Source organism: Syngnathus typhle, linkage group LG2, assembly GCF_033458585.1.
Source record: "Syngnathus typhle isolate RoL2023-S1 ecotype Sweden linkage group LG2, RoL_Styp_1.0, whole genome shotgun sequence".
Taxonomy (NCBI): domain Eukaryota; kingdom Metazoa; phylum Chordata; class Actinopteri; order Syngnathiformes; family Syngnathidae; genus Syngnathus; species Syngnathus typhle.
Window position 1 is genome coordinate 18,343,339 of NC_083739.1, and position 26,858 is coordinate 18,370,196.

At 44.8% G+C, this 26,858-nt stretch overlaps 1 protein-coding gene and 1 long non-coding RNA gene across 11 annotated transcripts in view; one reads left to right on the forward strand and one right to left on the reverse strand.

Annotated features, from left to right (window-relative positions):
- The window catches only part of rerea (arginine-glutamic acid dipeptide (RE) repeats a), a 117,047-nt gene that overhangs the window by 30,056 nt on the left and 60,133 nt on the right, over positions 1-26,858 (reverse strand). For all 10 annotated transcript variants that reach the window (XM_061300490.1, XM_061300516.1, XM_061300500.1 and 7 more), the window contains 2 exons: positions 25,982-26,486; positions 18,405-18,475 (listed from right to left, as the gene is read on the reverse strand). In XM_061300490.1, the coding sequence (XP_061156474.1) occupies positions 18,405-18,475; positions 25,982-26,342 (432 nt within the window). In that variant the 5' untranslated portion in view covers positions 26,343-26,486. The remainder of the gene's footprint in view (positions 1-18,404; positions 18,476-25,981; positions 26,487-26,858) is intronic.
- LOC133168899 (uncharacterized) lies at positions 14,034-24,375 on the forward strand. The gene is made up of 2 exons (XR_009718332.1): positions 14,034-14,408; positions 24,127-24,375. It is a non-coding gene; the product is annotated as an uncharacterized LOC133168899 (long non-coding RNA).

A 26,858-nucleotide genomic window follows, 5' to 3' on the forward strand; every position in this document is an offset into this window, starting at 1 on the left:
TCAAGGATGATAGGGTGGAAAAGTTATTGTCAGAACCAAGTGGGCTTCATTTTACCCTCAATGAACAAAGTAATGATTTGTTTGAGCAATTCTTACATCATTTTGTGAATTTAAGACTAATGGACTACCACCTACTGGTCTTGTTATAAAGTGCAGTTGATAAAAGTCTTGTACTTCCTTACAGAACCAGCAGGTGGAGGCACAGCGGTGAGAAGAGAGCCTCACATCATTGCCAGTCAAAAGAAAAGGAGGGAGGGAGGGTGGGGAGAAATTGCGGTGAGGCATGAAAAGCGTAAAATACTGTTTCCATTTCATGTTGTGATTTTTTTTACTGTTATTATTGTGCCTTCGCATAAACTCAAGTGAGCATCACTGTCGTTTTGTCGGAACATTTACAGACACTGCTGGGTTGTGACACTATCTGGTGTGCATTAAACAACCACTTATCAGCACCAGAGAAAAGAAGGAAATGAGTGAAATGTGAGTGTCCCCTTTCTGTCTTATCCTATCTGTATGGAGGGGAACATGAGGTCAGAGTTAAGATATTTCGAGTACATTGTTCAGTTATGTCACTGGGGAGGAGGCAGAGCCGAGCAAATCGCCCTCAAGCCCACCTCTGCTTTTCCCATTCCACCCCAACTCCCTCCTTCCCCACTTAATCGTTCTCATTCCAGTTCTCCACTCCATTTTCTTCTCCTCAACCTTGAGCAGGGTGGAGGAAGCGAGCCTGGACGTGTTAAACAGCAGCTGCTGTGCACTCAGTCAGCTGCATTGACTCCTCTGGGTGACTGTCAGTATTCACACATAACCAACCACACACTTGGACTCGACAGAGCGCTACACTAATGGACTGAGACAGAACCTCAGCCGAGTGTGAAGATATCTGCGCAGTGACGTCATGAGCTCCCCCCGTCAAGCAGTTTGCCCACCCACCCGATCTCCTCAGTGTCTATCGACTTTATAGGCATGATTGCCTTTTGGACGTTAGAACGGGCACAGAAAAAACAAGCCGTTATCCAGTGCTTATACATAATGAATACGACTGTGAACGCTCCCCATTTGCTTGGTGAACATTTCATTTTATGCCTGAAAAAGCACCAGATGTGGGGACGTAAACAGAAAGGTGCATGTTAAAAAAACAATTTGAAGAGGAGCATTGCAAAGACAAGGGTAAAATGTTTCCCCTTGCCATGAAGTGTCCAAAATAGATATCCAAGATAGCGATTTGAAAGCTCAGAGTGGCGTTAAGCCCTCTTGGGCAACAGTGGAGGAGAGATGAAGAGGAGAGAGTACCACATATGGAGTGGATGTGGAAGAGAAGCATGGCTTTCAATTATCACAATACTATAAAGTATGTGGCGATAAAAACGTGGAGTGTAAATTAAAGGGGGTGTTGAACAGCTAAGAGTCGTGATAAAAATATTACTTGGATTGACACGGATTTTATTGCATCCATTACAGAAAACAGACAAAAGAAAAAAAGCGCCGCCATGAACTACAAGGAGCGCTTCCCGGTCGACTGCGGAGCAGATCAAAGCTCCGTATGACGACGGCGGCCATCTCGGTACGTCCCGCCAGAGGCTAAACATGGCGCTGCCCTGGCTCCTCTTGAGCCCTCAACCCTGGGAATTCTGCTCACAAGCCGAGGGGCCTAAAAACAAAGCCAGTGCTGAGAGGTAAAAATGAAAAAAGGTAAAGAAAGAGGCGTAGGCGGAGACTTGGATTAAGGCTGGGGGGGGCAGATTTATAAATACAAGTGTCCCTCTGCTTTACTGAAAGTCTCAAGGGTACAAGGCGAGCCCTTCATTGAGTGTGGAGATATAAATCTGAGAGTCATGCTTTAGGCTTGAACACAATGGCGCTCCCCCCTCCCTTTACGGGCTCATCTTGGCCTGTGGCATTCTTGGCCACGCTCAGAAAGCCAGTAAAGGAGGGAGGGATGTAACGCTTACACAAGAAATACTTTGGAAATATTCCCCTAAGACAAATACAAAGTTGATCTTTATGAATAAAGAAGCTGATGGAGGCTTTCATGTGGTGCTCCGAAACAAGACGGTCATTATGCGAGGCAGTTAATTCTCCCTCTCGCTGGCTTCAGTGTGCCTGGCCCCTTGAATCCATCATGGGTGAGCAGTTCTCTTTGTGTGGCTGCATGTGTGTGCAGTCACCGCTATAGCTGGGGCCCCAGTCTACGCACATCACAATGCAAAGCTAAGACGGAAGAAGGAAAATACACGTGTTATTTAAGGGCGTGTCCTAAGAAAAGGAAGGGGGAGGGGCACAAGAGTGAGATTAATTCCATGTTTCCACTCATAGTCTGAAATCAATAGAGTGCTTTTCATTGCAGAGCCAGCAGAGAGGCTAATACTCTTCCGTGTAGGTCTTTACCTAACATCTGTTCACGGCAGCCTTTCCAATAAAGTTATTGCTGAGCAAGCAAGCAAGGGTGGGAGGGAACATTGTGACAACCTGTAACCTGCAAACCTCGTGCCCGCCATTCCTGCTGCACACAGTCACACGAGCGTTTTGCTTTTAAACAAAACCAGAGCCTCTTGCTCCCACACGCCAGGCCCCCAGTGCACCTCATTAACAGGAAACCTCCGTTTATTTTCTCTGCTTTTCAAACACTCTCTTCTTCCTCTGTTAGTGACCCGCCTGACCGACCGACCGCCCGCCTCCTCCATCGGTGACATCAGCAAGCAGGATCTATGACTTCCTTCAGGAACTGGCAGCCAAAGGTAAAGAAGAAAAGACAGATCTGCAACACATGCAGATAAACTGACAGCAGACGCTCATCGTTAGCGAGGAATGTCTAACTGTTCGCTTTGGTAAGAAGCTTAGTGAGGCAGCACACCCGGGGGCAGGGGTGGGCCGCAGCATAGTTAATCAGTGCTGGTAGCCGTGTGACATTGACAGGCAGAGACTCAAAATGGCACAGAGGACAAGCTTTTGGGGGCGGGTACGTAGGAAGGAGTGTTTTAGCTCCCTTGCCGCAAGGGGAGAGCCAATACGGCCCAAGAACAAAAGGCTGATTGTGGAATTTGGAGGCAGAGATGAGATCAGGGAGGACTAATCTTCCACTCTAACATGATAAGATTAGGGGAGGGGAGGGGGGGTCTCACACATGCACTTGCAACAACACACAAATATGGTGGAAGCCTATTGGAAAGGATTTCCACTTCTTCATTTTACGTCTCACTCTCCTCTATTTACTCCCTCTTTTTTGTGAGGCAGTGAGATGTGCCAGCACACCAGCACTCAATAAGCGTTTCCATCTGGACAACACACACTTCCAAACAGTATTTTATTGTGTGCGTGAACATAAACCGGAGAGGTAGACGGGATCTGCTGTGCTCATGCAACCTTCAACATCTCGATGATTGACAAAGGAGAGGGGCTTAGAAAGAAATGCCGGCTTGCAGTGAGCGAACACATGCGCGCACGGATACACACACACAAATAACAGGCTTTCAGGATAAGCATCACTTTTCCTCTCCCAAGCCCGCGGTAGACAAAGGCAGGCTGAAACTGCGTGTCAGAGGTAAAAGAAAGCATCTCTAAATCAGGTTGTCAAAGGCAGCAGCAGCAGCAGCAGCAGGATTCCTTGCACCCCCACTCAGTATGGGCTTCACATCGTGCACTCGGCCACTGGGATGAAGGAAGGACAACCGGGCCCTCGAGCGTCTTCAGTACATTTAATAAACACTAAACAAATGCTGATTACAATGTTTGGGAAGGGTAACTGCGCACAGTCTGCTTTGCCTGGCTCGCAAAAAGAGCAAATATAGTCTCGGCGTGTGTGGGAAGGGTAGATGGGGGCGGGGGTGAGTCCCAGCTGTGGCGGCGGTTCTGGCGGAACTTTTGCTCCTAGCCTGCACAGGGGCGCCTCTCCCCCTCCATCCCTTTGGCTTGACCTGTTTGGATCTCGAATGGGTGAGCTCCGCTTTGAACGCGCCGGGCCCATCTGTCAGCACAGCTCCACATTAGATGAATGCTTCAAAGTGGGCAAATTTGCTCTCCCCTTATCTGTGTGTGTGTGTCTTTGAACGGCAGCGCCCATGCCAACCTTACATTCAAAAACAACTATGGAAGGAACAGGCAGGTATGAATCAGTTTCCCGCACATCTATAGATACATTCTGTTCCTGCAGCTTGACAGTGTACAGTATAATAAGAATCCCTCGATGCCATGCTCGCTCAAGGCTGCGGGTAGCAAACAAATGACATCACTTGCTAATCTGAGATTGACTTAATCCTCCTTTCCGCCAAATGGCAGCATTCAGTTCAGTTTTTTTACAGTCGGCATTTTGGAGTTTGTACTTGGAACTTTAGCGAGTAATGTGATATAATGACTTCAAAACAGACCTTGCTAGCAAGAGGAGCACTGGAGGGAGGGAGGGGGGTGGGAGGGGAGTAGTTGCAGCAGCAAATAATATAATAATACCATGAAAAGCGCAATTCAAATAAACCACGTGGGAGGGGAAACAAAAATAATTTATTAGGAGTTGAAAAATCTGTAACATTGTGTAATGTGTGTTACACATTGGCTTTTTTCTACTTGTAGTCATATTATAGTTTCTATAAATAATGTCTACATAAATATAGACTTTAGAGTCTCAGACGTATACGATATCGGAGGTCCGGTTTGAATGTCTGGGCCAAAAAGGGGCCCTTTGTGGGCAGGCCCACACACTCTTTTAAAGTGATTTAAAGTGTTTCAAAAAAGTCCCAGAGGGAACGACTATATCCATGGCAAAAAATAATACGAAAACGGATGATGTTGACCATACTAGCCTGCCCCCACTGAGCACAGGGGTGAGGACGGAGCTCACTAACCTTGAGTCCAACAAAAATATTTGTCTTTGACTCCAGCAAAATGTTCACGACAAATGTTATTCGACGCAAAGGGAGAGAGGATTTAAAAAAACAACACAATCACTCATAATGATGATTATCTTCAGAAGAGCGAGACAAAGCACCGACGAGTGATTTAGTCCTCACACAAAAAGAACAAGGCTATTGACGAGAATGCAGATCCAAGTGAGACTTCAAACGCGGGCTGTGTGAGGACAGATGGAGGCAGTTAGGGGAGCTCATATCTGGTGCTCAGATCATAATACTGACTTTATTTCTCAAGCCCTGCCGCTCAGCCAGACACAGAGTTACAGCCTGCCAGAAAACATTGTCATTTCTGCCTACAGCCTTTCATTTAGAGGCTTCAAAGCAAACTCGCTTTGATACCTGCCTTTCTGCATGTATGTGTGCGTGCATGCAAGCCTGGGATCTACAATTGGGACCAGAGACTTGCCTGGTCTCAAGGCAATACCAATGAGTCAGACCATGCAAAAAAATAAAAAGAGAGGAAGGCCGACATTTTACAAACGACACACGGTTTGGTGCTGCCAAGTGGCTCAACGTGTTTTACTTTCCTGCAATCCATTGTTTTAGCTTTGCCTAATTAGCATAATAGCATAGCCTGAAAAGCTAATGAGACGTCTCACTTGTACTGTACTGTCTGGACAAATGAGATGGGGGGAGGGCACAGAGTCACATCAGCAGGATATGAATATCAGGCTTTGTGTAGATGTGTGTGGACATAATGGACACTTGCCCGGCTGACTAATCCAAACCTCGGGTGTGTGCGTGTGTGTGTGTGTATGCGCGTGTGTTTAGCCTTCTGGGCAGAGCATGGCAGAAAAAGAGTTGTGGGCTGACTGTGAGCAGTAATGGAAGACAGGAAATGAGAAAGCTTGCTGAAGCCTGCGCTAATTGACACCGCCCTACCCGATTTAGCGCACGCACACACATGCATGCACGCTATAAACACATACTGTGCACTTAGGTTTCCCACTAATGTTGCTTGCTACATCAACAAATGTGCAAATTGCACACAATTTGGAGAATTATCAATTTTCAGCCATTTTCAAATTAGAGTTGCTCAATTCGCCAACCATTTTAGAGCATATTGATGGCTCTTTCAAGAGCCACACTCATAATATTCTGTGACAAACCCTCTTATTTCATCCAAAACACCGGTTTCTAACCAAAAACCTTTGTGGACCACCTTAAATCTGTCTGTGCAACTTTGTGCATGCTCATCAACCTAATATGCATATTTGTCATTCATCGAATATGCAGCAGTACTTATTTGCGCATGCACGCTCAGAGACAAACATCCCAAGATGTCTGTGAAGGAGCAAACGCGCCCAGTTGAATGGTGATGCATGGCTGGCACTTTATGAAGTGAGAGGGAAGCCATGCAAAAAAAACCAACAACACATCTTCAAGCCTAAAACCGGACAGACCGCATCTCACGTGGCTTAGAACAGCACAAGCAGTAGCGATTGTATTGTTTTATCCGGCTTCTGTCGATATCCATCTCTCTGCCTCCCTCCCTATCTGCGCGCCTGAAGGTGACCTTGCCTATCAGTCCGTCTCCGCCGATGACACCTGTCCTTATCAATAATACGTCATGTACGCTGCCAAGCACTGAGCAGTAGGTGGTCCATCACGCACGTTTGCTTTGCGCAATATTATGCAAATACATGCATGCAAATGGACAATCTGCATGCAATGATAACATCAGCATAGATGCAAATTAAGTAGTGCACGTGCGTGTGCGTGTGTGTACTGTTATGTCCCTACAGCCGCGGCACACAAATCCAAACAGCTACTCAGGGCAAATGAAATACTGTCGAGTAGCATGAAAACAACACGCGCGCACATGCTCGCACACACATACACACACACACACACACACACATGCACAAAGCATTGAGCAGCCTCCTGCTGTGCTGCAACAAGAGATTTATTGTAGACAAGCCAGCTGCAATAACAAGGCACGGCCAGTGCTCAAAAGATGTGAAACACATGATTCTCAGTCTAGACTGACACAAAAAAAAAAAACAGTTGCCTTCTTGTCACATCATTATGGACGTGACATTTGAAATACAATATGTGACCAGTAAAGTGATAAAACTATCATATTGACTGTTTATTTTCTAATGCAAAAGTCACATGCAAGGAAGAATGACACATGGGGTGCAGATAAGGGTGACACCCAAATGGGCAATGTAAACGACCAATGTCAAACAAAATCCCACAAGCTGCTCTGTAATAGTAAAACTATTCTTGCACTATTTTTGAACTATTAAATCTTTAACGAAATGAAAGACGACCAATGCCACAAAGTTTAGTGCATTGTGGCGAGAAGGGATTGTGATGAATCAATTCCACATTTAACACCAATGATGTGAATTAAATCAACTATTAGCCATTACTATTATCCATTCAAAAGTAAGTTGGTGAAATATAATCGCAATTAGTAGCCTAAAAATTGTCAACAATTTGCATATGTTTGAAATTTTATCTAGAGTTCCCTAATACTGTAAAGTGTTCCGAAAATTGCCGTTGAATGTACTTGAGTGCAGTCACGGTGAAAAGTGTTTCACAAGCTGTCTTTAAATCAAAAATAATACTATGCTTGGTTTGACGTGGATAAAAGTGGCTCACGACTTCATGACCATGGGAGACCAATTGAAATGAAAATCCAGGTGTACGTTATTAGCTTACTGTATTAAAATAAAAAGTGGGGAAAAGATATATACCTTGAGAGAGCAATATATAAGATAGTTCCGTCAAGAATTAAAGACAAAGAGGTTGAACAACACACTTCAGGCCAGACAATAAAAGAAGTGTGCGTAAATCAAAAGGCAGATTTGAAGCACCCATACACAGTGACGATGACTGCATTTGTTTTGTCAGGTAGGGGAGGTAAAGCATTTTAGTGTCAATGGGGGAATTACTCGCCTCAGCTCACTCTGTCAGGGAAGAGAGAGGATGGCTGTTTATCTGCAGTGAGAAGGAGGCAAAAAAGGGGGGGAAAAAGAAAGGAATGAAAAGACAAGAAGAGCTGTTGCTGTAATGGTGTTTTTCTTTATGTCTGTGTCTGTCCACAATGTCAGCGCTGTGTGTTATATCAGAGGCCGGGTCAGTAATTAGCTGTGAAAGCGTGCTTGAGGCAAGAAAACAGAAGATGAACAAGCATATCAAACACACGGAGACACTTATTATAAGGGGGGGGGAAACAGCATCACCTCACATAAAGTGGCTGATGCATGTGCTTTGGAGGGGACTTCCAAGCAGCCGCAAAGGAAGCGTCCATTTACAGCAGTGAGTTGTTCCCTGTCACATCCTGCCTCCCAGCTTTGAAAGGAGACACGGGTTCACCGGATCACGCAGAAGCCTGTAAAGCAACCACCGAGAACCAAACACCAGCCGGATGAAGGATGAAAAAAGAGCTTCGAGCTATACGTCGTGCGTGTGTGAATTTAGGTGGCTTATTTCCTTTCTTTTTTTTTTTTTCCCAGAGGCTATCCTTGGCTGCTGGCCGATAAGGTGATTTGACATTGCGTGCTAGTAATAGTCTGGCTGCGTAAAAGAAATTTGCCTAACAGCCTGCAGAATCCAATGGGGTGGGCGGGGCTATCGACGGCTCTCTGAACATCATTTCCCTGGCAGCCTATACGTTAGCTCTGTCCATCCACGCCCGCCCCCGTGGCAGGTCGGGACCAATGGGGAAGCGGCAGCCAAACAAACAAATCCTCCGATCCTCCCGCGGCGATGGGATGGAGGAGAATGCTCAAAATGTGCCGCTTCAGCTGGTGATTGACACAAAGCCTCTTGTTTACCGGCGCTACAGAGATTTGCATACGTTTACCATATCCCTCCCTGTGCCCCCTCTGGTCTCCTCATGCGTAGCCCCCCTCAATCCCCGCATGAAGTGGATATTACCCCACCCTGCTGCTATGATATTGATCGGCCTTCTCCCTCCTTTCTCTCTTCTCTTCATAACCCACTGCATTGATTTCCCCCTCTCCCTCCAAGGTCGCTAGCTAGGAGTGATTACACACGCGGCTCACGCACACCCACACACAAACGCTGCTTCACATGCGCGCGACAATCTTTGGTGAGGTATTTGGAGCTGTGCTTTACTCTGGAGGCTATGAAGCTAAGTGGCTGTTGCAGCAGCCTGTGAAAACACAGTTTCTTTTCATTCCAGGTATGCAGCGACTTCAAGCTTAGCATTACATATAGGCATAATAAATACCCTGTTAGCATAGCATGTTGACATGCAGGCATACAGCCAAATTGGCTCTTGTGTTTTTTTTTTTTTTTTATGAAGCTGGTGCTAAAGATGGCTGTGGGGGGACTTGACAGGTGGGCTTCAGACACCTTGTGATTCTTTGCAGAGCCACGCTGAGCAGATACACGCTCCTTATATGGGTGTGCAGTGCAGCACTCACCAACCAGCTCAAACCAAGCATCCAGCCCTCTCCAGTCAAGCTAGTTATGTGGAGCAGCAAACGAGCAAATGTCACAGGCATAAAGGCAAAAGAAAGACAAAGGATTCCAACAGCCTGTGTAAACTGGGTACCCATTGAGGGAGATTTGACATGCTTCAATGACCTAATCTGTGCCAGCAGACTATTGCAGAGCTAAATAAACTACCCACCAGAAACAGGGGAACGTACTAAAGGGGAAAAAAAAAACACAGTCTCTTGGTTGTATGGTTTGGCATGAGGTGGTTTAGCATTCTCACTAAAGACATTTAATTGGTGTTTTGACGACGCTGGAGTATATTCGAAAATGCGCAATTTGTCCTGGGACAATTTTTGCCCCGCATGGTATAATGCATTGCTGCATCTCAACCCACATTAGCACATACAGTAAACATGCGGTTTGCAGTTTTAGCTAATGAACGTACAACTTAGTGTGGGCAAGATCATCCCTTGCTTGGCATTTAGGTGGCATTTTATTACAGCAGCAAAATATTTGCATCTAATTATGGCCAGTTGCTGTTGTAATCCTGACAGCCGTTTTACAATGCGCATAGCTATTATTTCCATTCCCTTAAGGATAACACACACCGCTGCCATTAGATTTAACATTAAGGTGTGCACCGCGGGTAAGTGCTTGAGGTAAGAAAATTCCATGCAAAACGGGTTGAGCAAAGTCAATGTGTGAGCTGAATCAATAGCGGTCGTCAATGTTTTCCTCCTGTGCCTTTCGCTGTTCAATTAGCACGTTTACTGCTTGTGATGTAACGTCGTAGAGCAGCTCAAAGCGATTATTTTAATTATCTTATCTGACAATAAAAACAATCCATCTCTAATTAAGCTATAGTGCCTGAAACTAAGGGTCTTACAAAGGAAACGGACACAAATATCGTACGAAGCAGACAACAAACACGTCATTTATCAAATTGGTCACACAAGAAAAGTCCAATTCGGCACAGTCAAAAGCGGGGAAAACATAAAACAGTCATCTACAGTCACCACTAGGTTACACAATAAAGACATACAAGCTATGAATTCCCGTGCAGGGGGCCTGGAATGACAGAACACCCCCTATACAAAATGCACTAGTAGACCACATCAATCACTTTGGCTACTCCTTTACAATCACATGATATACTAGATAAATCAAGCCAATCAGTAATACCTGATGTAAGGACTTTTAAAGCCTCCATGCCGAGCCACTGCAAGTAAAATGGTCCACTCTACTCAAAATGCCTTGAAGCAAAAGATTCATCACGCAGACCAGACAGCAGAAGAGAGGGATAAAAGGGACGTCTGGGGAAGCCATGTGGAATAAGGTCAAGAATGCCATAAGGTATGGAAAGCGCAAACCATGTGAAACCCACAAACCGTTATTCAGCCTACAAACAGGTCATGTAGCTAAACAGATTAAAGCTAACCGAGAGCTCACAGTCAACTTCAGCGAAGTGAAAGACCGATGTCATTGAATAAAAACGAAGCAAATTGACAGCGGTTTGAAAAGGCTATTTTGTATTGTCATCGAGAAAATTTAACAATAGGCAAAATGCTGCATTTTTACCTCCCTCTGTTCTGTACAAAAGCCGTAAGTGCCTGTTGGAACAAAGGCATCCCTGTCTACAAACAAGCTGTTGAGTACATTCTTTTATGAGCGTGACAGGAACAAAAATGAGTGCAGCTACAGAAAAGATAGCAAAGCTCGTCCCTTTGATGCCAGAAAATATATTCTCTATCTTACAAAGATTTAATGTTACTTAACAGCAGCAATCAACTGGTACTTGTGTCTCAATCTGAAAATGAGTGAGACTCAAAATGTGCACATATGAGGAGGAGGACATGTGATATTCTTGATGAAGATCATCCACAGGCAGTGAAGCGACCGACGGGCAAACACAATTTAGACTGAACCTTATAAAGCACACAATCGCAAACACTGCGGGTGAAAATACAACGCCCTCAACTGAGAACATAGAATCCTTTGTATCCAAGGAAATGCCATTCTATATTTGGTGAATCCCCAAAAGAGACGAGTGGCAAATACGAAGGTTGCAATCTTTGAAATGTTGCCAAGTGTCATGGGTGTCTGTTGAGGATATTGCCGCATTTTATGAACTAAAGAGCCATATTTGAGTATCAAGTTTCAGGATTCAGCGCTTGTCGTTGCCCGTTTATCGCTTATTGGCTAGCCGCAGCGTATAAATCTTTATGACATATCAGATAAAAGCTCTCTTGGTTTTGCAAAGCGTTGCTTGAATACCCTGTAGACTGTGCGAGGCATGAAAAGGAGACTTTTAAAGAGATTTCAAACGGACTGCTATTACTTTCATGATCAAGGCACCATGTGAGTCAGCTGCTTTAGATCAACAAGCATTCAGAGGTGCCGAGGACACAAAATAGCTGCGAGTCAAGCTGTAGCACATGTATAGAATGTCAAGAGCGTGCTCTGGGGAGCCGCCAGAGATGCTGGTGCTTCGGATGCCGGCCGGCCAGCCTGGTTCACGGCTACCAAATGTGGACATTCCTCAGAGCTCACAGCAATCTCTGAAATTTCCTCTTATCCAGTCTGCCGTTTCCTTCCTTTGCTCTTTCTATGGGGGGAACTGTGCACTATGTGTTCTTCAATGGGGGTTGAGAAAAAAGTGTGTGTGTGTGTGTGGGGGGGGTGCTAGTCTGAATGCGATACCACAGTAAATCTTTGTTTCCACAGCTGTAGCCACCTTCTCCTCTGTTGTATCTCAGTCTTTTTTATTGGCACGGCACACACTGGGCAAGCTGCAAATTACTCTGAGTCGAGCTGAAAACCCGCAGAGGAGGAGGAGATGGGTTGTGAATGCAGAGGAGAGGAAGAATGGAATGGAGAAATGTGAAGTGGGTGATGACAAGGACTTGGAGTAAAATTAGCTGACTGTTTTTAGAGCAGAGGCCAATCCAATTAAAGCTTGACCAATCCACCCAAATGTGTTTAGTGTCTGGTTACTACACGCAGCTTTTGGTGGCCATGCAAGGATAAGAGATCATCCAAAGATTACAATAGAATGAAGCCAAAAAAAAAAAAAGGACAGAATAAAACAGTGAATTAATTTACAGCTGTATAAGGAATCCGATTGAGAACTCACAAACACGTAGGCATATTTGTGGTGGAGGAAGATATGACAGCACATGAAAAACGATTTTGGCTCGAGCGTTGCAAAAACACATAAGGGTTATGACGACAGTAAAATTGCTGCTCGGGGTAGGAAAAAAGTCACAAGAAACTAATTTTGGAGTTTGTTTTTGCTGCCTCGGTTGACACGTGCAGAACTCCAAGATGGTGGTTGTGTTCCTGTTTCATACGCATGTTAGCACACAAAGATCATCCATCCACATAGGACGTGTCAACAATACATCGTGGGACATTTACACCTCTGACGTGGAAAGAAGCGATGCCAATTGTTGTCATCCTATCAACATCTTGACATGTTTACTACTTGATAAATATGCAATGTAAATGATAGGGCTGAAGAAAACTACAAGGTGCCAGCACAAGCAGGAACCTTCACAACTGAATAATTTAGCAGCGGTGGCTATTGATTCGGCTTTTTAAAAAGCCTTATGAAATGCCCAGTGGCCTCAAAGACACCGACCCCCACTTGGAAGGAAGGCAACACCGCAACCATATTTGGAAAAGGCAATCACCACGCTAATACTCTGAAAATGATATGACTGGGTGGGCAACTTGTTTCCATAGCAGCACTTAACACAAATGGAGGGCAGTAAGGGTAAAACCAAATTGCGAGAAGATGTAATAAAAACAATGTTTTATTCTCAAGCATCTTTTTAATCTACTGTGGCTGAGCTGTGTTGCTCATCTCAACCTTGCCATTTGTATCGCTTTATTTATTCATCACGGTGCTCTTGTGAACAATCAATCAACAATCTTCTTCCCAAAGAGGCAGAGCCTGTAGCTGTCTAAGCGATACACTACGCAAGTTGCTTCATTGGATGTGGAAAAGGCACCGAGCTTGCAGCATGTGTGTGCTTTGGCACATGATGCCGAGAAACATCGCCTCCGCCAAATGACCCGGTGTTATTACAAGAGCACCATTAATGGCTTCATCTCAATGAAATATCAAGAGGAAAAAGCATGCACAACTGGTGCATTGCTTACCTCACCCAGGGGCATTAATCATAAGTGTCATAATGGAGAGAGTCTCAGCTCGTGGAAAATAACATGCTTTGCTCCCAGGGCCTAGTCACAGCTAATAAAAGGGGGACTGTTTGTCAAAGAGTTGATTATAAAGGGGAAAAAGAACTTGAAGCGTTAACCTGCCGTAGCCTTTGACAGGTAATGGCTACAACCATTTTTTCATCCAGTTTTCCTTTTGAAGTTAAGCGACAACGAGTGGTCGGTAGCTGTTGCTGTGTGCTTGTATTGCTTTAAGGCTGCTGCCGCCGCTGCACAGCGGAGAACATTAAAGGCAGAATGCTTCAATCAAACAGCTTGCAGCAGGCTCAGCTGCCTGGCCGTGTCTACATAGGCGAGATGCCCTTGTCAAAGCTGCTTCCTCTCAGAGAGTGCGGCTACAAGCAGACATTTGAAGACAGCTCTGCATACACACACACATACACACGCACACACACACACGAGTGAGAAAGGCAGAAGCTCCAAATGTGAAATGTAGCAGCTCACTTACAGCAGCTGAGTGGACCGGGGAATTAAAAGAGAAGCTTGACGATTCTCGCTCTCTCTCGCACAGAGACGATTGCACTTAATGACTGTGGCGCCCCTTCCTCAAGAGAAGGCAGCGGCCGCTGTTCCACTTGATAAATATTAACAAGAAGTACGACTGATGGCGGTGCTCACTGATCCATAATTGCGTTTCAAAATGTTCAGTGGGCGATGGCGGGAGATCAAAAACAGGGAGCGCAGCCCTCGGGAGTGACAAGTGATGCCTGTCAAGTGAATCCCTTGGCATCGTGTCAATGGAAGAGAAGATTTGGTGAAAGAAATGCAATGACAATGCGACATTTTGCCTTTCATGCGACATGCATCGCAGGGCACTTCAAACAAAGATAAAATGGATCCATAAAGGTAAGAGTCATACATAGAGGCCGCAGTTTCCAACCTATTAACAAAAGGACATCATCGCTTCGCTAATCAACGGCACTCTGAATTCCATTATGGCAACAATTAAATGTTTGCATCTTCGTCAAACATGAAGATAAAGATATAAAAACACAGGATTGTGCAATCATCTGTGCGTAGAGGAAGGTCTTTGCTTTTATAGCCACACAAAACTAATCACAAACACACGGACGTCGCAATTTACTCTGGAAGTTGTCCAATGAAATGACTATTGAAAATTATTTTAGGAATAACTTTTTCAGTACCTTACATTTGCTAGGAGATACTTTAAATTGAAATCAATCATATCCCATCCTATTAAAAACATTTAATTGTAAACAAAAATAAATTCAATCGAGTCATTGATGATTAATAATCCAGTTATTCACTAGAGACTAATAAAACAGATAATGTAGGATGGTTATGTACACACGCTTAGAGTGAAACCAATGTGGCCAGTGAGGTCAACTTTCAGGACTAGTTCCAACCAACAGCATGTGGCACAATCTTACGTTTTTTTTTAATCATTTATTTATTTACAATCTATATTTGATCAATTTAATGTTCTCAGCCTTCTGGGGTGTTTGGACATGTTCAGACTTGTCATGCTACTAATCTAAAGTGTAGTCGCCTGATTTAATCATGCATATGCACACAGCCCATACGAAGACAATAAATCAGAACGCTGAACAATGCGCCACCTTATCTTCCAGTTGAGCATCCTTCTCCCTCTACCTCAATTGTCTCCTCAGTCTCCATTTCTCTCTCAATCTCATCTGTCTCTTCCTTCCCCCCCATACACACACCTTCCTCGCTCCTCTTTATCTACCGTCACTCATCTACCTCCTCCCATCCAATGTTCTAGTCATTGTGTCCACGTCCTCAGCACTCATTGACCCCCACCCCCAGCACCTCCTCTGCTTGTATCTAACCTAATTTGCTGTTATTGGCCAAGTCAGCTGCGTTCAATCCTGGCTGCCCCCCCTTGTCCCTTCCCCACATCCTTTCTCCCAGCATCCTTGTACCCCGCCCTCTCTATCTTATGAAGCGATTGCAGTGTTTCTCCCTCCAGGAACAGGGGAAGTATGCCAATGCATACGCCCACACACAGCCTCTCTTCCCCTGTTTAATTACACGAGCATGTTTGGTACAATTGTTGTTACCAGCAATCCAATTTTCACCATCGCAGCGTGGAGGGTCTATGTGTATGTGTGTTGACAGACATATTTGCACATTCAAAAGTGTTTTGTGCAAAAAAAAAAAAAAAAAAGGCTGTGGTACTTGGGGTTTCCGGTCGTCTTATTTGAGGGCATTAATGTGCATTACTGTCCTTGAGGAGATATTAAGTGCTTCTCGTCCTCTATCGCAACACCGTTATTAATCATCAGCAACGTAAAAGAGGGGTATTTTTGCTTATTATATTCTCTCAATGGACATTTTAAATTGCACTCAGCTCAGCTAGTTTAGACTGAATAAATAGTGCCTCTGCTGGTTGCAGCCAAGTATTGCACTTGTCTCAAATGCTTCAAGATGCAATTATAACCAATTCCACACATCCAACATTACTATGATGAATTAATGAATTTATCAATTACTAAACCCATCAAATTAAGTTAATATACATCAGGGCTGTAAATAATTATTCTTTTAGTAATAGATTATCTGTTTGTGTCAATTAATCACTGAGTCGTACAAAAAAATACGTACATGTTTAAATCAGAAAGGACTTAATTTCAAATCGACAGTCCAGAAACAACAATAACAAATAAATTCAGATACAGTTTTAACTTTAAAAAAGGAATCTAAATGATTCATAGATGATCAGAAAATAAGGATTGATTAATTTCATAATTATAGTTGCTGCCAATTAATCAATTAATTGTTGCACTTCTATATGCATAGATAACACGGTATTTCAATTTCTTCTACCTTCCTAATTGATGAATGAGATGAATAAGATGTCCTCCAACTCGAGGCTGCTCTTTCCGTGCAGACATTTTAGTAGGAAGAGCGTAAAATGAGGGCTGTACAAATTGATCAATGTGTCAGAGCGCTTGCTGTTAGCACTGCAGTGGCAGCCGGTGACTAAACAAACAAGGGAAGATGATTGCCCTAAGTTGCAGGATTTATATTTGGATATGCTTCTGTTGGCAGTCTGCTCTGCTTGTGTTTAAGTGTGTGAGTAACATGGAATGACAAGCCAGTGAATCATATCAAAGTAGAAAATATCCCCCGAGTGAAAAAGAAAAGGGACAGGCTTCAATCCACAAGACAGCAAGCCAGAGAGTGATGGCTGCTTTCGGCATTTCTACACACTAATTGGATTCACAGGTCATTAGCTAAAATACACGCGTGGGACCGTTCCAGGATTGGATGGAGAGATGTGGAAAGGCAGAGGGCAAGGGATACTGATAAGGATTGTTTAGTTTGGGGGGTAATAAAATGTCCTTCTCCTCGACTGCGCCTTCAAAGCTCAGCCTCGCGCAGAAGGGGTGCGGCCATGTCAATCAATGCTTAGCGCTGCTTGAAAAGAATTGCAAGCCAGAGAGAGATGCGGGAGGAATGACAAGATGGGAAATAAATTGCGTTGAGGCCTTTGAGAGCTCATCTCCAAGTAGCTTGCGGTCTACTCTTTTCAATATGTGGTGGCAAAAGGTGGAAATACAAACATTTCATGTACAACAACAGAACAACATGTGAGCGAACCCTTGAGAAAATTGTCTGGCCCGCTTTTGGGCTCAGGGGTACATTTTACCTTTGAAAGTGAGAATGTACAATTATTACTTAAATTATCTAATATTATCCTCCGAAGACTATTTTATTTGGCCGAGTAAACAGAGATTTTTCAAAGCCCTTTTGTAGTCAGCCTTTTGTGATTTGGAGCCAGCGAGCAGACCTAAAAAAATTAAAAATAAAACACTTTTGGAAAAGCCAGCGTGGCTTCTTGTTGTAGCAAGATATGGTCAGCTCAAACAGATAAATCCATGCAGATGGCTGTTCATTAATTACAGGTGGACATGGGGGGGGGGGGGGGGTTCATGAGACACACATGTAAAGCGAGCCAGAGAGTGAGAGATCCGTCAGCTGGAGAAATCGTTTTTTTTTGTTTTTTTTTTCTCCGAGACAATAATTTCTTTTCTGTCGCGTCTAGGTTTCCGCTGGCACTCTTGGTCAAGGTAGTGAACTGTACCATGGACTTGTGAGGGCCGAACTGCTCTGTGGCCAGAATTAGGGTCTTTAAAGAAATTATTATTATTTTTTTTTTTAAAAGCCATCCACATAAAACTGACCTTCAGTCATAAATGTTCACACATAGCACATATGAATACGTAACACACACGGACGCACATCCATAGCAATACGTTTGCAAAGCCGGTGTGCGTGCGCGTGAGTGTGCGTGTGCGTATGCGCATGGCCTCTCAGCTGACCTCTCATCATCACCCTGGCTTTTGCTAGCCATTATTTGGCTCCCCTGGGGGTGAGCCAACACTAAACAAGGCCTCAATGGTGTGTTGAAACAACCAATCTACTAAAAGACAACTAAAGCTCACTGTTGAAGCAAGTGTACAAGCTGCCGCCGCCGCCTTTGGAGACGTAACGCAGCTCTGTCCATTACATTGAATGAGAAGGAGTCGTCGGCTGACAAGAAATTGACCAAGCATGATTTTAACAGACAAACAAGCCACTATTTGGCAAAAGGGTCAAGTGGGCAGTTTAATTGGAAACAAAATCCAATGAGAATTAGAGGTGTCAAATTAATTTAGTCAATACACTGACAAACACATTTTCCACGATTAATGCACCTCCACCTGACGCAAAGTTCAACTGGTTTTCACAGTTTGCACAAGTCAACTTGCAGCCTCTTTTGGCTGTATTTTGGTAATGACACCACGCTCCAGCACCTCGGAGCCTAAGCGCGAGCACACAAAAACAAGACAGACAGGAGGCAATTAAACTACTCACCAGTTTGAACTCTTGAATGCTACAAATGAAGTAAGGAGTGTTGGGCCGGCGACTCTCAATGTACACACAATCTGTAAGAAAACATACAAGTGTGTTAGCGTGAAGAAGTTCCCATTTCCCGAGGCATTTATACTTTGATGCAGCCAAGCTCAGTCAGAAATTATTTGGAGTGTTGTTACCTCGGTTGAAAAGACATTTTTTCCCCCCTCGCTGAGGCAAATTCAATTGGAATGCGGGTAATAGGATTAAGGACTTTTGGAGCACTACGAGGTTGCTATTCCAAAGCAAACATTACAGCCAAGGGGAATTATGCCATTGTTCCACTCCATTTATAAATCAGGGCACAATCATGGAGTTAACTCTGACCTCCACCCCCACCCGCCTAGTGTAACCTGGTTTGGCAGAAGTTTTACATTGTAGATATATCCAGTGGGTCCGCTTTACTTAAAGAAGGGAATCCACATGCTTTGCCAAATGAAACAACCCTCACAAATGTAAAAAGCAGTTTAATCACAAAGTGTTGCAAGGAGGTGGGCTAGCGGGCGGGCTTGGTGGTGTAGCCGGGTCATGAACCGCAGCCGCCCCTCCCCTCCATGGAACAAAAACATTCACACCGCAGCCGACAAAATACAGCAAGCCACTTGAGAAAAGAACAGAGAAGAATCAATTGAGGAGGGGGGCTAATGGCTGCTGCTCCACCTGGTATAGTCTTTGCACCGCACAAAAATGTGCTCAAGTCAAAAAGCAGATGTCTTTATTATGGATGGGGTGTCACTACATATGACTCGTAGATTAATTATTTGTTTTCTCAATCTAAATGTTTTGTGCTCCACCACCGTTGAACTGGACAAAAGCTAGTTGCGCTCCACTGCAGGTCTGTATTAATCTACCACAACATCATCATGTCCTCCTTTAGACATCTTTTCAACAAAATGAGATGTTGTTCCATGATGAATCTAATCCTAATTCATAGCAAGATTCTGACTGTAAACAAAGACAATTTGACTATGGGGCAAGCTATTTGTTCCCTGGCCTTAAGATTGCATCCACACACCCATGCGTGAGGCAACATTTTAATAGGCTACAGTCAGTCACATTGTACTCGTGTCATTAAAACATGCTGCTCCGAGCTCCCTGTCAAAAAAAGGTGTGCGGCAAGCATTTTCTCTGACATGCGATCTCTGTTATTTATATGTTTGTGTCAGTTGAGTTATTGATCTGGCTGTGGTTTATCTTACTGCTTGCAAAAGGAAAAGAAGGAGGTGGCAAAAGCTAGTTAATGGCCTTTACAGCCAAGAGCCCATTTGTAGAGGTGCGCCTGTCTATACATAAGAGCTCTTGTGACATCACTGGCTTTGTTTTCAGGCTGTGCGTGCGTACGTGCATGTGTGTGTGTGTTTGTAACCCCAGGGTGGGCTTGTTATCTGCTAAGGGGTGAATGAGCTGTTTGGAAGTGGGGGGTGGTGGGGGAGGAGGCGGTTATCGCCCTGGCTGGCTCTGAGCGATCCATTATATCTCTCTCAATGCCGCCCTCCTGTCGTCTTCCCCCAAAAGCTCTCTCCTTTTGCTCCCATTTCTTCACCATCACAGGAAGTCATTTACAAGATAGCATGAATGAAAATATCCATCAGTACTCCCGTGCGATCTGTGAGTGACACAGTGTCTGAGCATGTTGAGAGAGGCGGCCAAACGAGCAAGATGGAGGGAGGGAGGGAGGTAGGTAGGTAGGTAGGGAGAGGAGAGACGCAGCGACTCGGAGAGCGGAGAACAAAAGAGACTAATCTGAGTGAGTGACATGTAAGTGAGGAGTCAAATCGGGGGAATTAGGGGTTAGTGTCCCTTCACCCCGTCCGCACATTTATTTAGAGGGACCAGATCAGATGTCTCGCGATGAGATCACATCAACAGACACAAACAACAGACACTGAGAGCGGAGAAGATGGGGAAACTGCCATGGCGGTGGAGTAGTTACGATCTGATTCATTCACAGCGTTTGAGCCCAGTTTGAATGTCAAAAGAGTCTTGTAAATTCATTCCCTCTGCGACCTCCAAAACATGTTTGTCCTATTACAACATAGATGAAAGAAAAAAAAAAAGAAGCTTTTTTTTCCACACATCTGTGCTATAAGCAGAAAAGGAAGGAAGGGGGCATTGGGTTTGAGCTGTGGTGGGTGGGAGTCTACGCATGAGGGGGAGGGCTTGCTTGGTCTTTCTCTTCAATTTTGGGGGGTTGAAGTGTGTGCTGGACACGGACGGGGGAACCACAGCAGGGACTTTGTCGTCAAGTGCTCAGGAGCCATTCGTTTGGTTTCTTTCACTTGCCTCCACCCTACAATAAAACTGCTGACTAGCACACCATTCGACGTTAACAAAGTTGTGTCTTTCAAAACGGGGAGATAAATAATCATGGGAGAACAGAAAACTGGTCAGTGCTTCTTTAATCACATTGTCACTCCTGCCTGAGATCAGATGTCAGGATATTCGATGCATTATTTGCCGCACATGCAAGAATTTCTTCTGCCTGGCTCATTGTTCAGCCAGCCTTTCGCTTCTGGCTGCCAAGCGTGGCTAATCTAAAACACACCTCGTCTCTGTGTCGCTGTGTCCAACTCTCTCTGTTACAGAGCAAATAAGATGCTGTTTAATTTGCTGCAACGTTCCGGGAGAGGGGAAGAGATGGGGAGGGGCGAGACAAGATTAGGTTTCTTGTAGCGAGGCAACACCAACAGAAAAACTGCAATGAAATAATAATAAAAGACATGTGTAACAGTAACATGTCAATACTTATTGAACGTATGCAATGAACAACATATTTAGGATAAAAAAAATGGTGTTGGGTCTAGTCTGTCCTTTTTCCAGAAGTCAACTGCCTAAATAATTCATCACAATATCAAAAACAGAACCTGGAGCTTGGCGGTTACCCAGGCTATGATAGCACTCGTGATTTGAAAAGCACCAAATGATATTTGGGCCATTTTCTTCCCGCACATTTGGTCTCGGTTCACACTGTGAGGTCTTAAAGCTCAATTTGGATTTTTGGGCGGAATTTTTGTGTGTGTAAGCATTCCCGTTTACATATTCAATGCGACGGTGACATTTGCCTACAGTGTGAACTTAGCCTTAGCATTGACACTGGGTAGCGTTTCCAAACGCATCGAGTGTGAACACCCTATAAAGATGAGGAATGTTTCGATGCTTAATAGAAAATGGTGTGACAATGGCACATAAAAACAGCACATGGGACAAAAGTGTATCTGGGAATACAATGTCTGCCAACTAATGTTCAAATGTCTATCCCCCTAGAGTGCACTGATCCCAAAATTAAATTGCAAAAGGAATGCAATAAGGGAACCACAGGGGTGTAAGGGGACCCACAGGCAAAAAATAAAAAAAATAGAAAAATCCAGTGAGGAAGACAGACTGATGAGGAAGACTATGCAGGAAGGTTTCTTGGAAAAAAAGAAAAAATTCACAGCTTCCAAATGTTAGATTTAGTGTACACCATCTTCATAAAGAGAGCAGTCTCTGCTGTTGCCATGGTGAATCACCTGCTTTAGTAATAAATAATGTGTCTGGTTGTGCTGTAGCAAATTCACATTCAGCCATTTGAACCAAGTTGATCTCTGTTAAGAAACCCTTTGCCTTCTCTGCTGTTCTTTAAATTGTATTCATTTATATTGTGCAAAGTGGCGGTTAAAAACTGAAAAGAGTATTACAGTTAAAATATTAATTAAAGAAAATACTGTTCCAATTTATATAAAGTGCTTGTACAATCTTTTATTTGCCCCGTTCATCACGTTAATGGAGATTAAAGTGGTGCCCAAGGGGGAGTGAAATAAATAAACAAATCAATCGATCAATCAATCTCATCGTTGATTTGTGGTTGTCAGCAACACCATGAATCAAATTCTTCACCGAAACACCGAGCATGTTTTTGTTCACATGACAAATATTTCGTCTGGACAGCAGGCAGAAACCCAGCAAAAAGGATGTGTTTCTAAACTCCATGGCTGCCACTTCCTGCTGGGTTAGCCCAACGGGGTGGCTTGGCACGTAATAAAGGCCTGGAGGGGCACACAAACACTTGATTTCTCAACTCTCTCCCTCAACACCTGCCCAACAGTTCTGCCTTGTCCGGACTGGAAAAGCAGTGGGAAATCTAGCCAGGCCAAATTGTCAGCCCCCTTGCCTACAGCTGACTGAGCTCCTTAGGGAGAACAGAGGCTCTTTGACACCCCACCCCACCCCTTTTTCCCCTCAGCAAACCCACACTTTCTCATTTAGCGGGCGGCAGGTGGTTGAGTTTCACTAAAAAGCTCTCTCCCCCCGAGTCTGCAGCATGGGGAGACGTGGGAGAGAAGACCAGGCTTTTAAAAATAGATCTATGCAGTTTAGGGACAAGCTACACACTGTTTTGTTTCAATACAAGATGACTTGAAGGGCTTGGCCCCCTTGTTAGCCCGACTGAAAAAAGAAAAAGCGAGCTAATCAACAGCTTGACTCGAGATGTGCTGCGCATATCTGGCTCGAAGCCCAAACGGTGTCCTAGCTACTGAAAAAGTGTCCCTTCACATACGGAACCGCACACTACTGGCTATTCAAGAGGAATCCATACTCAGGAGTAAATATTTTATCGATCGTTTGGTCAGCACTATAAAAAAATCTGAATATCTTGTTAGAATTAGATTGCGCAATGTCCAATTAGGGTACAACAAAACAATAACGGAATGGAATGTTGCCATTTTAGGTCCATTAAATCCATTTTCTTTTTTACATACATACATGAAGTGATTAAGATGACGTTGATAAATTACAAGTCGTGAAACAAATACGACTCCACTCACATCATGAGTCTTACATTCGTAATACGTAGATGTAACTCATTGGTGGCACATGCTGTTCGTTACCGCTAACAGTTGGTCCTGAGTAGAAGCGAGAAAAGGAGGGGTAGGAAGGGAAGGGAAGGGAGGCCTGCTTATACAGCACCGCGTGTCAAACACACTCGTGGCGGACAGCTTAATGTGTGTGCACATGACACATGGAGCGACACACACGGAGACAGACACTCCTGACTTGCATAGCAGTTGCGGCAAAAAGAGCCAGCTGTCCGTCCACCTCAACAACTCGCTGAAACAGCCGCGTACACACACAAGGTGCTTTGCTTCTGGTGAGCTTGCAATCTCACTGACATACACAAAGGTGCTGCTACTACACTAATCTGACTCTCTCTGAAGGGATTTTCCAAAATCAAATCCATTGTCTTCATCCGAGCCAAAGCAAGTCCACCTAGCACCGCTGTGGGAGCCATGTTGTGTGACATACACGCCAGGGGGACGAATGCGATGGCAGGTGGTTTCCATTAGTGCTCGCCATTTTTAACAAAGCGGCCGAAAGGGAGTGAGTTCGGAAGGAAGGAGGCATGCTATGGCGGCCTGCCACCTGCAGCACCAAACAGTTCCGCTATATGTGTGTGTTTGTGTGTTTGTCAGAGATAGGACAGCACCACTGTGACCGTTTCAAAAGAAACGCATTGTCAATACTATGTGATGTCGGGTACTTGTGAATTTTCACAACCGGTCATTAGCTTTCTGTGTTTTTTTTTTGTTTTTGCACCTGTGTGCCTCTGTGTACTACAGTATTATATCACTAATCTCCCTCATGGCTGTTTCTATAATCTCCAGAGAGGATCAATAAACTGATTTTTTTTTTTTTTTTTTTGCAGCTCCTGGAGGTGCCTATAGGAGATGGGGCTAAGCCACAGGGCACAGATTGATTAGGTCTGTCTGCTTGCACAGAATGGGGCTTGGATGCAACCAGCACAGGACACCTCCTCGTGCACACCTCCATCTTTTTAAACTGCGGGACTAAAACTATTTCAATACGAGCTCACCTTATGTGATGACACAAATGTGTACTTGTAGGCCCAGTGATAAGGAAGCAATTAAAACCCCATTTGGGGTTGTTTCATGTATAGCCATTTTTGTTTTGTTCCTCTCATCCAAGTCCCTCTCCTACCCGGGTAGGAGGCGATGCAAATCCCTCACCAAGGGTGGTCAGTTTTACATATTGTGTGTCACTAGACGGCTATAAAGGGATTTAACATTTAGTGAAGCATAATCCATCGCAGGCTTTGTGCCTGCCTAAGCTGCGCACATCAAATCTGATTGCAAGAAGGCTGCTAGCGAGCAGGAGGAGGAAAACACACTGCACTCACACACGGGGCTTATCACTTGAACAATAAGCAAAGGAGACAGCAGGAGGTCAGTTACCGAGGTGGAAGATCTTCTGTGTTGACAATAGGTGGTAAATTGCATACTAGTGTAGCGGCTCATCCCTGATCGAACACAGCCGAGCAACTGGAGTGTGGAGGAGCCAGGGGGGGGGTTAGAGGGAGGGGGCAAGGTTGTGACAACCAGGCAGCTCTCGACCTGTCAAACTAATTGAAGAAGAAGAAGACAGGAAACATAAATATTCCCCATCAAGCGGGCACCGGCTCCGCTGTTCGCTCAGATGTGGAAATATAAATATTCGTCAGGGCTAATCCACTGAGACGCTCGACTTTGTTTATGTGCCTTTTGAATGTTTCATTGATGTGACTGACTGCTTACGGTTTTTTTCTTTGTCAATCTCCTTTACCCGCCCCCACCAGCCACATGGTTGAATTATGAGACAAAGCCTTGGTGCGCTGTCTATTAAACGTGGGGGGGGGAGGGTTTGGTGGAGCCTGTCCCGATTATTAGACAGAGACGAGAAAAGAGAGCAATGGCGGGATTTGGTTTCAGCGAGTGTGCTTGCTGGTTTAAGGATCTGTATTGATAACAGAGGAGAGAGCATTCAGCTAACAGTCATCAGGGCGGGCCGTTTTACAGCATTAGTGTCATCCCTTTTTGCAGCTCATGGGGGGGGCTGTGTGATTGCGCGGCAACGTGATAACGAGGACTGTCTAACACAAGGCTTTAAGTTGCTTTATCTTTCTGTTTAATATACAAACAGCCCACCGCTTGCAGTTAAATAGGCACGACAACAGATATGAGACAAGGGAAATTTCTAGCACAATAAACACGTGAGCGAGCAACTGCTTCAACAGGAACATTAAGGGAGACTTTTAACTGGTTGGTGATTTTGCCCAATCTATTCAACATTAAAACACCTATTGGTCTGGGGAGAGGAAGGCAGACTTTCCAGTGAGTTCAATCACGTTTGTATAAAGTCATTATTGTGACCGCCGCCACTATCACATCTATTGAAGTACCACTTTGCTTTATTGACTCAGCCTGAGACAAAAAGCACAGAGAGGGTCAACTTGGAATTGATTGCATGATGCACTGGCCTTTAGCCTGAGGTAGTAGTTGCAATCTGGAAGGAGCAAATTGTAAAGGGCACACGTTTATTAGTTGGTTTTTCCAAAGCGAGTGTATCAACAACAATGGGGTGGGGGGGGGGCGAGAGAAACCACAGCGCGTTGTTACTCGGGGTGTGTGAGATGATCTTTCTAATGGGACTTTGATGAATGGGGACTGACTGGGCTTACTGCATTTGCCCGGCTGGTAATTAGATTAGACGGGACAAGGACTTACCTCCTGGTCTGTAAACAACATCGTCTTCCGTGATGAAGGACGTGATTTCTCCGTTCTCTGTGCGCTCGTAGCGGGACTTCTTCTTGGGCATCTTCTTCTTGCCCTTCTTGCCGGCCTCCTCGGCCGTGCCGCTGCCTCCGCCCGTGCTGCCGTTGTCGTTGTCCTCGTCCTCGCTGTGTTCGCTCTCTGCATAGTTCTTGGCGCCGCCCTCCAGCGTGCAACTGCGCCTGGGCCTGGAGCTCTCGCTCTCGCCCCGTTCCCCGTCTTGCCGGCGGGACTTCCCGGACTCCCTCTTGTCCCTGTCCCGATCTCTATCTCTGTCCCGCTCTTTCTCACGCTCCTTCTCTTTGTCAGCCGTCATGATCCGCCACGTGCCTTCCTCAGTCCTCTCACGGCTGGGCCTCCGTGAAAGGTAGACTGTGAGCCTGGGCTTCAGTCTTCTGAATTTACTGGTCAAATCCAGGGAAAATTTGGCCACACCAACAACCCCAGTGTTTCAGAAAAGCTGGAGAGAAAAAAAAAGGGGGGGGTGTAGAAGAAAACAAGAGTGAGCATCATCTTTGCTGGACAGAGGTTAATACAAGATTGCTCCAAGAGGCTGGGCGGCTGGGGAGGCTAGCAACGGTAATTGTTGGCAGCATCCTCCGCAATCATTAACACTTGTGAGAGCAGCTTTATCAAACGGCCAGAACCTTCTAGCTTCCTGCTAAACCACTTGCAGTCTCTCGACAAGGCATTACGATGTGTACACAGTAAAAGGATGTTGAAAAGAAAGTCAGAACATATTAAATGGAGGTCATGGCTGAATAACTAAAACAAAACACGGAGGATGAGGCTAGCAGCCAATAAATGTGTCAGGGGTGCTTTTCAGTATAAA